At 45.5% G+C, this 12,326-nt stretch overlaps 1 protein-coding gene across 1 annotated transcript in view; it reads left to right on the top strand.

Annotated features, from left to right (window-relative positions):
* Positions 1-8,690, top strand: part of PSTPIP1 (proline-serine-threonine phosphatase interacting protein 1) — a 48,941-nt gene extending 40,251 nt beyond the window's left edge. The window contains exons 12-15 of the mRNA XM_058811385.1: positions 2,373-2,454; positions 3,949-4,019; positions 5,228-5,325; positions 6,802-8,690. Coding sequence (XP_058667368.1) covers positions 2,373-2,454; positions 3,949-4,019; positions 5,228-5,325; positions 6,802-6,933 — 383 coding nt within the window. The 3' untranslated portion in view covers positions 6,934-8,690. The remainder of the gene's footprint in view (positions 1-2,372; positions 2,455-3,948; positions 4,020-5,227; positions 5,326-6,801) is intronic.
* The last annotated feature ends 3,636 nt before the right edge of the window (positions 8,691-12,326 follow it).

Below are 12,326 nucleotides of genomic sequence, written 5' to 3'. Positions count from 1 at the left end.
ATCTCCTACAAGAACAAGTTCCACCCCTTTGATTTCACTGCAGAGCTCAAAGCTGACAGGGATTGCACCCCAGGCCCTTCTTCAGCAGAGCTGGGTGCTGCCACTAACTCAGCACTGAGCTATCTGAGGCCTGCTTTTCACTCAGCCTTTTTGCCATTACTTACAGTGGCTAAAAATTGGGATTTTGGAAATTTTTGAAACTAGTATATAGATACTGGTGCATTGGATGCCATTTTGCTGCCATAGTTTATTCTTCACATAGGGGATTTAAATTCACTGATAAGGAGAATTTACCCAGGAAAAATTACATTTTCAGTGGCAGAAAGGAGAACTGTGCCTTGCAACAGTGTAAAACCACTTCTGTATACTAAGAAATGTGTAATTCTTAGCTGGTGTTTCTTGGTTTAGGTTTTTGGGGTTTTTTTCCTATTTAAGATTTGCCATTCTTCAGTCACCTAGGAAATTTCTACAAAAAGCTCTTGGCCATGTCAGAGTCATTTCTAATAAGAACTAGGTGGAAAAAACCCTTGAGAGCTTTATGAAAGGCAAAGAAAAACCTGACTTGATTTTTTGTTGTTTATTTTTGTCACCTTCTAGAAAAGGACAGAAAATGTTCTGGAAGCAATAGCCTCGTTTATCCACAGCTCTGGCTAATGAGTGTGCACTGTAGCACATGGTGAGCTGCTGATCTGTGCTATTATTTGCAAAAGGCAGGAGGAAACCCAGGTGTCATTTGCATTGTGTGGCAGTAGACCTTCACCCTGACCAAACCTTCCTGATGGTCTTGCTTGCTTCCTTTTCTACCCAGTCTTACAGTGCCCTCTAGGCTGGAAACTGCACCAAGGTGACAGTGCACAAGGGCAACAGGAGACCCTTAAATTGATCAGAAAACTCCATAATTACTGTGAGTCTCATTTGTAGGGATTCTTCACACTCTAGGTCTGTGTGCCTGCTCTGCTCAGTGTCCTGGCTGACGCAGTGTGAGAATGTCAACAGAACCTTTAGCCCCAGTCTGATGTCTTTGTTAACGTGCTGCTATCAGGGCTGAGATAAAACACTATCACAGACTTCACTCGTGTTTGCTTGGCTCTCACTGGAGCAGGCTGTGTGGCCACCAGCTGTAAAAATGCACTGGGAGCTCTGAGCTGACAAAGAAATCCATCTGTAACTATTTCATCTGTAAAGTTACACTTGGAAACGGTCTGAATTTCACCCTTAACGACACCATAGGGGAGAGCAAAGGAACTGCAACCTAAATGTGTTTGAGAGAATAAAACCCAAATATCTCTGGGTAAACAGCAAATAAGCTCTCAGGAGGCGGATGGGGGAGGTATGAAAGGTGGGGAAACACACAAGCAAACACCAGGAAATTGCTCGTTATTGCTGCAGGCAATAACACTCAGAAACATCCCCAGCTCTGGCAAAAATTCCTGACTGAGGAAAGAAGAAACAAAATGTGCTGCAGCAAATTCTGTCATGAACATGGTTTAGGGCACCCAGTGACCATACTCTGCCCCCTTAAATCCTCAGCTTTGAGGCCACAGAAGAAACAGCCATGGAGGAAAGTGCCTTCCTCATTAGGGCAGTCACAGCTCCTGGAATGGGCCTCAGGCCGAGGGTGCCTGGCCACCAGTGCCATGGCTGTTCACAGCACTGGAATGGCTCTGTCAAACTCCCAGGTTCCCCTGAGCTGCTCCAGCCTCATTCCAGGTGTGACAGACAACTGCTCACTTTGAAAATTTAGAGGTTTGTTAAACCTCAACAAAAAGACAACAAAGGACTACATAAGGGAAAAGCTGCAGTGCTGGGAACTGTCCCTCATGGATACCACATAGCTCATTCCCTTCAAGATGGATATTCAGTCTTTTATACCCCTGGGGGTGGCATCAGCCAGCTCTGGCCCCTCCAAAGTCTGTCAGTCAGCTCTTCTGTGCCATTTATCAGTGGAGACTGCTTTGTAACTGGATTGGAGCTCAGGTGTTGCCATGCCCACCCCCTAAGCACCCCCAAGCTTTTCCATTCCCACCTGCCCCATGCAAGGGACACCTGTGCAGCCTTCCTTTACCTGTCCTAGACAGCCCTGGCTGTCTGATGGCAACAATACAGGGGGGAAAGGGAACGATGGGGAGAACAGAGGACATCTAAACTACAATAACATAACTACACATCAGTAAAGCTTCTCCTAATATTCACACAATAATTATCTTTTAACTGTGAGAGCCAATAATCGCATTATCCATCTAAAACAGGTGAGGGCAGGCAGGTGCTGCCCTGAGTTTGCTCCAGCAGCCCCAGGGCACATTGTGGCAGGGTGCAAACAGAGTTTTCTCAGTGGTTCCTGTTTGAACATCTGTTTTTCTTGCCCTGTGCAGATGCCATAGGCTACGAGAGCTACTACAGCCGGGAGCGCAGCAGCAGCCCCAGCCCCAGCCCGGCCTGTGGCATGATCAAGAGGTGAGGCCAGAGCTCCCTCCCCACAGCAGCAGCCCTGCCTGGGCACAGAACTCCCCTGGGAAGCCATTGCAGCCTTCAGTGTAGCAAGAGGCAGCAGGTAGCAGTGAGTGTGACTTGAGAGAAGAGGGGAAGGTATTGAAATGCAGTGAGAGTGATCTTGGTGTGCCCCAGTGGGAGGAGGGACAGGGGATGAGTTCATCATTACTGGGCCAGCAGTGGGGAGGGAGCAGCCAGAGTTTCCTCTTTCCTATTGAGTCAGGGCACGTAGCAACACAACCAGTTTGTTCCAGGGAGGGTGAAGGTGAATGTGGCTGGGAGCAGAGGCTGGAGGAGCCTTCCTTTGGGGCCATTCCTCCATGCTTACAGCACCAACCAGCTAAGCAGAACAAAGAGCTGCTCTGTCTGGATCCAAGGGTGGAAAAACTGTGATGATCAGGGAGGCAATTTTCCTCATTCTGATCCCTTTCTGCTGGTAAATGTTAGAACATGGATGCAGTCATAACAGCAGAAGAGTGTGGTGCCTCTATTGGTTTAAATATCTTATACTAAAATGGCAAATTCACAGTGGGGAGGGCATCACAGTTAAAGCAGAAGAGATTTAAAATTTAACAAGCCCTATGACATGGCAAGGACAAGGAGCAGGCAGTGATCTCCCATTTGGAATGTGGTCCAGGCTTGCCAGGGAGCTGCTCAAGGTTACACACAAGGCTTTGTTTTTCAGTTGGAAACTGGATCTTCTCTAATAATGAATTCAGTGCTGCATCCTGTGCAGTTACATAAGACAATTGTCCTGCCATTCAGAGCACAACTGTGAGCAGCATGGGCAAGGAGCCTGGAGAGACTCAGCCTGAGTCTTTCAGGAACTCTTGAGAGAGGAAATCCATTTTCCAGAAAAACTGAATGTTCACTAGCTAAAAAATCAGACCCTTTAAATATGCCTTAAGCATGCAATGCTATTTCTATCTCTGCTTGAGAACCCTAACCCATTTTCTCACTTTGCTTAGTCTTCAGTACCCAGCTGTGATATAGGAAATAACTAGGGATAGATTAAAATAAAAATTCACTTAAACTCACAGCTTTTAGAAAGGCTTGTTACAAAAGCTCTGTATTTTAAATTGTATCAGGGTTTTCCTTAAACACAAAGAGATGTTAATCTCTTATAAGCAACTGACAATTTTCATCATTTTAACATTGTGGAATAATTGGAGTTTCACACCATGAGCCTTTGATTCTACAAAAAAAATACTATCTGCTGCATTTCATGCACAATTTAGTGAAGGCTGATGGTTCAATAGTCTGCTGCATTTTTAAAAACACATTTTTAATGGAAGATAAATGTATCTATAGCATAAAAGAAAATAGAAGGGCATGGGAAGAGATGACATCTACTCTGTGAAGCAGATGGAGGGAAGGCTGAGTCAGAGCTGAGATGAAGGAATGCTCATACCCAGGCCTGTTCACTCATTTTGGTTTTGGCTTTTCTTGGTTCTGCAGATTCTCTGGACTACTGCATGGGAGCAGCAAAAACAACACGTTAACTGCCACTCCTTCAGCCCCTCCTCTGGGTATGCTCTGCAGGAAATCAGTTTACCAGATGTGTTTGTTTTAGATTGTGTTGCTAAACCAGGCTCTGACTTGGGGCAGAAGTCTACAGCAGATATTCACATGTTGGCAGGCAAGAGTAGTCTGGAAATTAATTTTGCTTGGATATGTATTAACAAATTTCCCCATTTAAAGTGCCAAATAATCCAGAGAGTCTTCAAAACCTCCATCTAGGCAGGGGAGGGCTGTACATTCAGAGCAGCAGTCTGGCATAGATATTAGTTTTCTCCTTGTGTACCACAACTACCGCTAAAAAATTCCACAGAACAAATACAATTTTTAACACACCAAGCATGTGGTGTGTTAATACAAATATCCATCTCACCTCACAGTTCCACTGCTGTCTTGTAATCCTTATAACTAGGAATTGATCAGATGATATTTAAAACACAGTGTTTTGACTATGTAAGAGGTAACGGTTTTTTACATTTTTACTGATTGGATAGTAAACAAAAGCATTTTAACTGTAGTTCTTACCAAAAGAAAAGTTGTTTTCAAACAGCTTTAAAATGAACTGCCTCTGCCAGCCCTGCCTGCTTGGGCACCCAGAAACACAGCCCAGGGTCTCTCTTGCTGCACTTGGTGCTCAGCAGGGGAAGCCCCCAGACAGATGCTGGGAAGAAATGAGAAATTTCCCTAATTACAACAAGCTGTATTAAAACAAAACATCTGCAAAAAAAAGTGATGTCCATGACCAATAGCTATGTGAGAACTGTATAAACCCCTGGAAAATGTCTGGTGACCCATTGGCACAGTATTTTCCATTTTTCTCAAGGGGAAAAGGAAAGTCTTATGTGAGCCAGGGAACTGCTAGAATTTTATAACCCCAGTAGCAACTTGTTAAACCATTTTAATCAGTGTTTCCCTCCTTGGATGACTTGGATTGTGTTTTACCAGGGGAAAACTTTTTCCCAACCTGAGGCTGAAGCTCGTTTCTGACCTCCCACAAAGTTCAATGGGTTCATTGTCATCCCTTCAATGAGGGACAGTTTTTGTGCAAGATTTACCTACAGCTCACAGCAGCTTTTCTATATGTGTGCATCTCCAGGCAGAGAGAGAACAGAAAGCCTTGTATTTGTGAACTCTTGCATATGATCCCATGCTTTTATAAGCAACTGAACTCTTTGTTTCTGTGCTGGGTATTTCTTCCTTATTTTTCCCCCCCTTGCAGAGAGAACAGAAGGAGTCTATGCATCCATTTTTGTAAATGAACAAGCTGAGATCACATCATCACAGGACTACAGAGTGCTTTATGACTACACAGCACAGGTAAAGGGTTCAAAATAAACACTCCAGAGAATCACATTTAAAATAATTGATGCTGATTGAAACATCCTGGAAGTGTAAATTCTGTGAAGGAGATGTTACTGTCATCTCACAGCCAGGGACATGTCCTGCTCCAGTTTAGGTTCTCCACTGGAGCAGGAGTTCCTGAATCAAGGACATTCCTTCCTGTACTTCCATGGTGCAAGCTGCAGAATCACAATAGATGTGGTTCATCTGCCAGCTTAAAGAGAACAATCTACATCCTGACTCCAGTCCTAACTAGGCAGAATACCGTTAGTAAAAGGTTGTGAATGGACTGGTTATAAATATTTGCTAATTCAGATGGACTCCAGAACCTGGACTCCAACCCCTCCTGTTTTACATGTCAGTTTAAAGGTTCCTTTTATCAGCTTTAGATTAGCAGAAGAAACAGCATCCAGGATGTTTTATGTCTCAGTGCACAGCCTCACACCAAGGGACCTGCCACCAACAGCCAACATTGAAGAAATGTGACAGTGACAAAATAGATAAATGCCAGATAAATCATGAAAACAGAAAAAAAGCTCAAAAGGAGCACTTTCCCTTAGGTACAGCAGTATTCCAACACCTTTTATTCGGCGTTGGGGGTTTTTTTGCTTCATTTTAAACTTTCTTTTATTATTTACATGAAATTTCATGCAAGCACAATTGAAAGCACCTCACTGTTAATGGCAGTTTCCCTAAGGACACTACTAGATCACCTCATTTCTCCAGGACTCCCTTAAAACTGCCACACAGGGATATTCCCTGCTGAGAAAAGAGCCTGTTACTACCTTTAGTATATTGCACATTGAGGCCTCTCATTTTTTGAGTCCATTCTTACCAACTCAGGTGCATTAAATTCAGTTTTAGCTGACACCTCAAACATCTCTGGAAGCCTCCCTTATGCTGTTTTCTATTTACTACACTGTGGGCAGCAAAGTGGTTTCCTATGGAAAACAGGACAGCACCACTGAACATTGATGGCTGCCTGGGAGCTCAGGGAGAGCTTATTTGCAACTACTGCATTTGTCAGGGGATGAAAGTCACTGCTGTCCCAGAGTCACTGTCCCCCACTGGTCACTGCTGTCCCCTGCTAAAAGAACTGAGACCTATTTCAGGCATGGATTAGCAGAGGCACTGTTATCCCCCTTAGGAATTAAGCTCTGCTCTATTTAGCAACACCTGCATACTATGCAGGTCATGGTGAGCTGCTTTAGGAGAGTGGTGTTTAACCCTTTCTGGACTTCCCCAGTGATAAAACCATCAGGTTGTGCAGGAGGAGGCACCCTGGAGGCTGGGGAAATCTGAGCCAAAATGCTTAATCCCTCACTATGTGGTGTGGTGTGGTGTTTCAGAACCAGGAAAGTTGAAGAGCAGGATTTAAAAAACTCCACCAGATACTTCTTGGGCCCCCCTGTGCTGTCAGGCTGCCCCATTTCTCTCCCTGTCTCCTTTCAGAACGTGGATGAGCTGGACATCAGTGAGGGGGACACCGTGGTTGTCATCGCGGAGAACGAGGACGGCTGGTGGACAGCAGAAAGGAACGGCCAGAGGGGCTTCGTGCCAGGCTCCTACCTTGAGAAGCTTTGATGAAAAGGAGCCCCAGTACTCAGACTTTACAAATATTCTATTACTGAAAACAATCAGCACACAAGGTCTGCTTCAGCTGACCAACAGCATCCCAATAATAATGTTTTCTACAACCACCAGTCAGGAAATAACCAACTGACCATGCTTTTCTCTCCCTTGCTCCTGCTTCATCCCATTGTTCTCCTGGCCTACACTCTCTGAAAAACCTCCTGAGAGATTAGGACTTGCCTGTTTTGGCACTCAGCACACTGTGCTGCCAGCAGTGTTTCAAAGCTTGGAGATCCTGGGAGGAAAATCCCACCCAGATCTCAGCTGCACAAAGGGAAAGATCACAGAAGCAAGTGCAGTTTCTGCAGGCTGGAGAACTGTCCCCAGGCAGCCTGGGAGCCACCCTTATGGTCATGGCAGCCATGTTCTCTGCCATGGATCCCTTTCTCCCCATGCACAGGCCATGCTGGCATTTCTGACAGAGAATGGTTTATCAGTCATGGATGAAAATACAAAAAAACAGCACCCAGAGAGGAGCACCTGAAGGACCAGGACACATCCCCAGTAGGAAAACTTGAGGCACTCCCCATCACAACCATCTCCTAACACAATGGAATCCATGCTAGCCATGGGCTCTGCTTTGCTCTGCATTCTGGGACAGATGATGGGCCCAAGGCTTGCTTTGGCCTTAGCTGGAAGGTTTCCCTAATGCCTCTGGGACTATGAAGTCTAAAAATCCAACAACACAAACAGCAGCTAAGCCAAGCCCCCAGCAGTGCTGCACTGCCCTGATTCCTCTCCTGTGAGCCCCAGAGAATTGCAGTCACCTCCCCTCCACTGCTCAGCCCCTCCTGCCCAGGCTGCCCTGGCTCCCTGTGCAGCCTCAGCCTCTGCACCTCTGTGATTGCACCACAGGGACACCCTGGGCCCTTTCCAGCCACCCCTAATGTGCTCATTCTGCAACAAAACCTCTTCAGAGGTGTTGCACTGTGCAGGTTCACTGTATTTCACAGATTTCAGCTCTATCAGTCTTTCTAGTTTAATATTTAAGAATGTTTCCAGCTGTTACTGTACAAGGATTGATGGATAGTTTCTGCCATTCTTCCCTTTTCAGTATTTCAAGGTAGTTTAAAAATTTTAAACCTGGTGACTTAATTTGAATAGAATAAACTATTTCTGGGGGCAGAATGACCATTTGCCAAGGTTTCAGGCCTTAAAACTGACACTGAAAATTAATCCTATTGCTACCTGAAAGGCATGGAGGAGAGAGGGACTGTTAGCTCAGACACACAAAAAGGACAAGAGAAATCAGGACAAAAGGAAAAGGTGTAATAAAGGTGTAATGGTCATTGCAATCTTTTCTTAAATGAAACACAGTGAAGGTCAGAGGCACTTGCAATAAGTATCTTATTTGAATTCTGCCATCAAGGATGGAACAGAAGTTCCAGGCCCTTCCCTATGGCTGCCTGCAGTGCTTTGCACAGGCCCTTGTCCTTCTCCCCAGCTCCCCCAGCACATCCACAGCAGGGCTGGAGGGCCCTGAGCCCCTGGCACCAGCACAGGGCTGGGATGGCACTGAAGGCAGCAGAGTGAGAGCAGCAGCACTGCCCAGGCTGAAGGAGAAGCCTCTGTGACACACCTCAGGTGACACAAAGGACAGCACTGGTGGAGGCTGCCCAACAACCACAGCATCCCTTCTTAGCTACAGCAGGAGAGGAAACCAAAAGCACAAGAGATTTAATGTATTCACTTCTTGAACACTCAATCTTCCACAAAGAAGACTGTAATGAACCAATAAATAAATAAATTTAGATAGATACTTTGCAGATTATCTTAATTAAACAGAAAAAAAAAAAAAAACCCAAACCACTCAGATGCACCTTCCCTACTGATGTGGGACACAGATTTTGTAGGACTGCTCATTTCCCTGGGGGCCCAATTTCACACAAGGCACTGCAGGGCCTGCTCTTGATTGTCCTGAGACCCAACTGCAGATCATCTTTGCTTCCATGGACCTCATGGTCTGCATCACCAACAGACAGCTGGTGCAATGGTGGCTGCTCTTTCTCTCCCATCAAATCATTCCATATTTTTGCTGTTAAAGTCAGGATACCAATTTCCTTTCTACCAATCTCTTCTTCTATCAAGTAACCACTGTTGAATGGCAAGAGGCTATAGGTAGTTCAAAATCTCCCCAGTGTCACAGCATTTGGGTTCCACATGATAACTCCAGACTGTTCAGGAAATGAAAAAGCAGCAGCAGTGTTTTCTCATGAATCCTCTGCTTCACATTGTTTAGATATGGCTTGGAACTACTTATCAGCCAAATGCTTCAGTTAGCCCTATCTGCATGGCAGCACTTGTCACAAATAGAACAGAGATATCAAGGAATACCCACACCCTCTGAGAACAGCCACATTTTAGGTGTCATCCATCTACCCCTATCAGTAGGAAAAGCAGGAAGGTCAGTTGTAGGTTACTGCCTTAATAACATTGCCCTTATTAACATTTCCTCTCCAGTTTGGTAACACTTGGGCAATAAAACTGACACAATCAAGTTGTTATTCAATTTTCAGCTAAGGTGGGAAGCTGATATGGGCTCTTTCCAGTGGCATTCTTATACTAAAGTCAAAATGTGTATTGTTTTCTTTTACCATTTACTACCAATTAAGGAGAAGAACAGGAAAACCTGTATGAAATAACATTTAACCAATGACAACCACACATAATTAGGAAATGTCTGCAAGTGTAGGGTGAGGTCCATCTCTGCACAGAACAGATTTTTGCATATTAAGAGCCCACAAGCCAGTAATAACAACAAAGTAATATCAGACTAGAAACAGAGATCCAAGAGACCCAGCTCTTGGACAGCCAACACAGGCAGGCCTCCTGCCAAGCTCAGTGATCCATATAGCCAAGCAGCTTCCAGCATTTCCAACAACCAGGCAGCTAAGAGGAAGAAATCAACCTCTTCCCAGGTGGGCACGTAGCAACAGCAGGAGCACAGTGACTGATCAAGGTTTGAAGTGTTTGCCACCTGCCCCAGGACCCCTGGCTTGAGCTCTGTAGTGTGAACAAGCCCAGCACACATCAGCCAGAGTGCTAACAGATCATGGGCAGGAACAGTGGAAACTCTTACCTTGGCTTCCTTCCTGTCTCAAGAGCTGAACTCGTGGTCTGAGTCTCCTCTCCAGAGGTAATTTTTCCCAGTTGCAGCTCATCCCTCACTGATTACTGAATGCAGCTGAAGTGGAAGCACATGGATCATTTCAGCCAAGCACCAGGTGGGTGTCTGACAGGAGCCTGGGTGGGCATTGAGGAACACCCAGCTCAGCACTGGTGGGTAACTCACACACTGGGGTACCACAGACCCCTGGCAGTATCACTGTGCTGTGGCACTGGTGGGTAACTCACACACTGGGGTACCACAGACCCCTGGCAGTATCACTGTGCTGTGGCTCAACTGTGCAGCACAGGGGACTCTACATCAGTGCTATCCAAACACGGTATGAAAAGTCACTGCTCACCTCCAGTGTGGAGTGGGAACAGCTCTGCAAGGGACAGGACAAACTGTAGAGGCCTGAACTGTTCAGCACCATCTCTTTCCCTTGGCTTTTTTATTCTCCAGCTTGCAGGGCTGGGGCATTGGACACAAGCGCAGTCACCATGCACACAAATACCAGAACTTCCCATGTCCTTACACAGGAGCTAGCGAGCAAGACAGGAATCAAAGTTGTGATGCTGAGTCTTATCTGCCTTCTGGAAAATAAATGGCTGCTAAGGGCCTACCAGGGCTGATGGGCTGGGTTTTGTAGGGGAAGAATGTTTGTGTGGAGAATGACATTCTGGAAGAGGAATTAGTGTCCTGCCTGTGATTATGTTATTAACAAAATGCCAATGCTGCACTCACTTGAGAGAGCAAAGAACTACTCAAACTGTTAGCCATCATCTACTCTTTGTTAGCAATTACCTAAATTCAGCAGCCAGCTCACATTTTGCTCAGAGCCACAGTTATCTCCAGATTTGTGCACTCCTGGATCCTGCACAGTGCAAATCTGATCTGTTTCTGGAATAGCTGGATAATCATATTTCCATCAAATTAGCCAGTTCCACGTGGTACAGGGCTCAACTTGTCCTTCTACCAGCTGCTAAAGGACGGCTGACACCTGATCTGGGATAAAGCTGCAGGGGCACTATTAAGAGCACATTTGCAGCCTATCACTGCTGGGTGACATGTGGCTGCAGCCATTCTGTCCCATACACTGGCCCAAAAGGCAAATTTACTGAGTTCTATTCTGACTGAAAACACAGACTAAATTTTGCTTTTAGATAGAAAACTCTAACAGAAATCACCGTGTACTCCCAGCAAAATCGGCAGAAATCAGAGTTGACATCCCTGAAATTTCTATGGAGAAAGACAGTATCATCCAAAATCACTAGGCAACGAAACTCAGCTTGGAGCAGAGCTTCGAGTTTATAACCAGGAATTCCACATATCATCCTGAGGACCGAGGGTAAAAAAACAGCTGGGGGCAGAGGTGAAGTGGGAACAGACACCCTAAGAGGATGTTTGAAAGCAGGAGGAATTTTACTTACCAGATCTAAAAGAGCCATTGTTAACCAGATTTGGAAGCTTAAACAAGCACTCCCAGCTTTGCTACCAGAATTCCACCGAACACCAAATCAGGGCAGACATAAAGAGAAGTAACCAGTGCGTTAATGGGTGCAATGCTGAATGAGCTACAGCTGCGAAAGTGGTGCTTTGAATTCTCTTTACTGAAATGCAGGCATTTACCTCTGGGTAAATGGACACACAGCACAGCCCAAGAAATTCCAGCCTGAACTTGAATGAAATTTCCTGCGTGTCGGATTACACACTTGGATTGTTCAAGCAGCCCAGGCTACACTCTTGAATAAATCAATGGCTTCGTGAAGCAAAGGTATGACTGGAGAAGTCGCACCTCACCCCTCAACTTCCCCAATCATCGTGGGGAGCTTGTAATCCGCTCTGACACCGAGCTGAAAATCCTCTTGACACACTCAGCATTTTGGTGATTGTGCAATCTCAGACCCAGCCTAAACAAACGAGCATTGGGTGGTGGTCGGATCAATATTTGCAATGGAAAATCTCGTACAAAAGGACAAATTTTATTGTGTACACAGTGCTCGTTTTGTAACAGGACCGGATAACGCTCACACATTGCAGGGAGCCTGTAGTGGAGTTCAGAGCATTCCCTTCCACTCTGCAAGGACACAAATGCTCAACAGCTGCATCCAAAGAAGGATTGTTCTGAATTTTTAAGCCGAGAACAGTCCATGGAGGAACTTCTTGGGAAAGTGGTGAACTTTAACCTCGCCAGGATAAGAATGCTAACGTAAGTGTGAATGGGAAAGCTTTCAATGCA

This window comes from Ammospiza caudacuta, chromosome 10 (genome assembly GCF_027887145.1).
Source record: "Ammospiza caudacuta isolate bAmmCau1 chromosome 10, bAmmCau1.pri, whole genome shotgun sequence".
Lineage (NCBI taxonomy): Eukaryota > Metazoa > Chordata > Aves > Passeriformes > Passerellidae > Ammospiza > Ammospiza caudacuta.
Note: the sequence above shows the minus strand (reverse complement) of the source record. Positions and strands in the feature narration are given on the sequence as shown.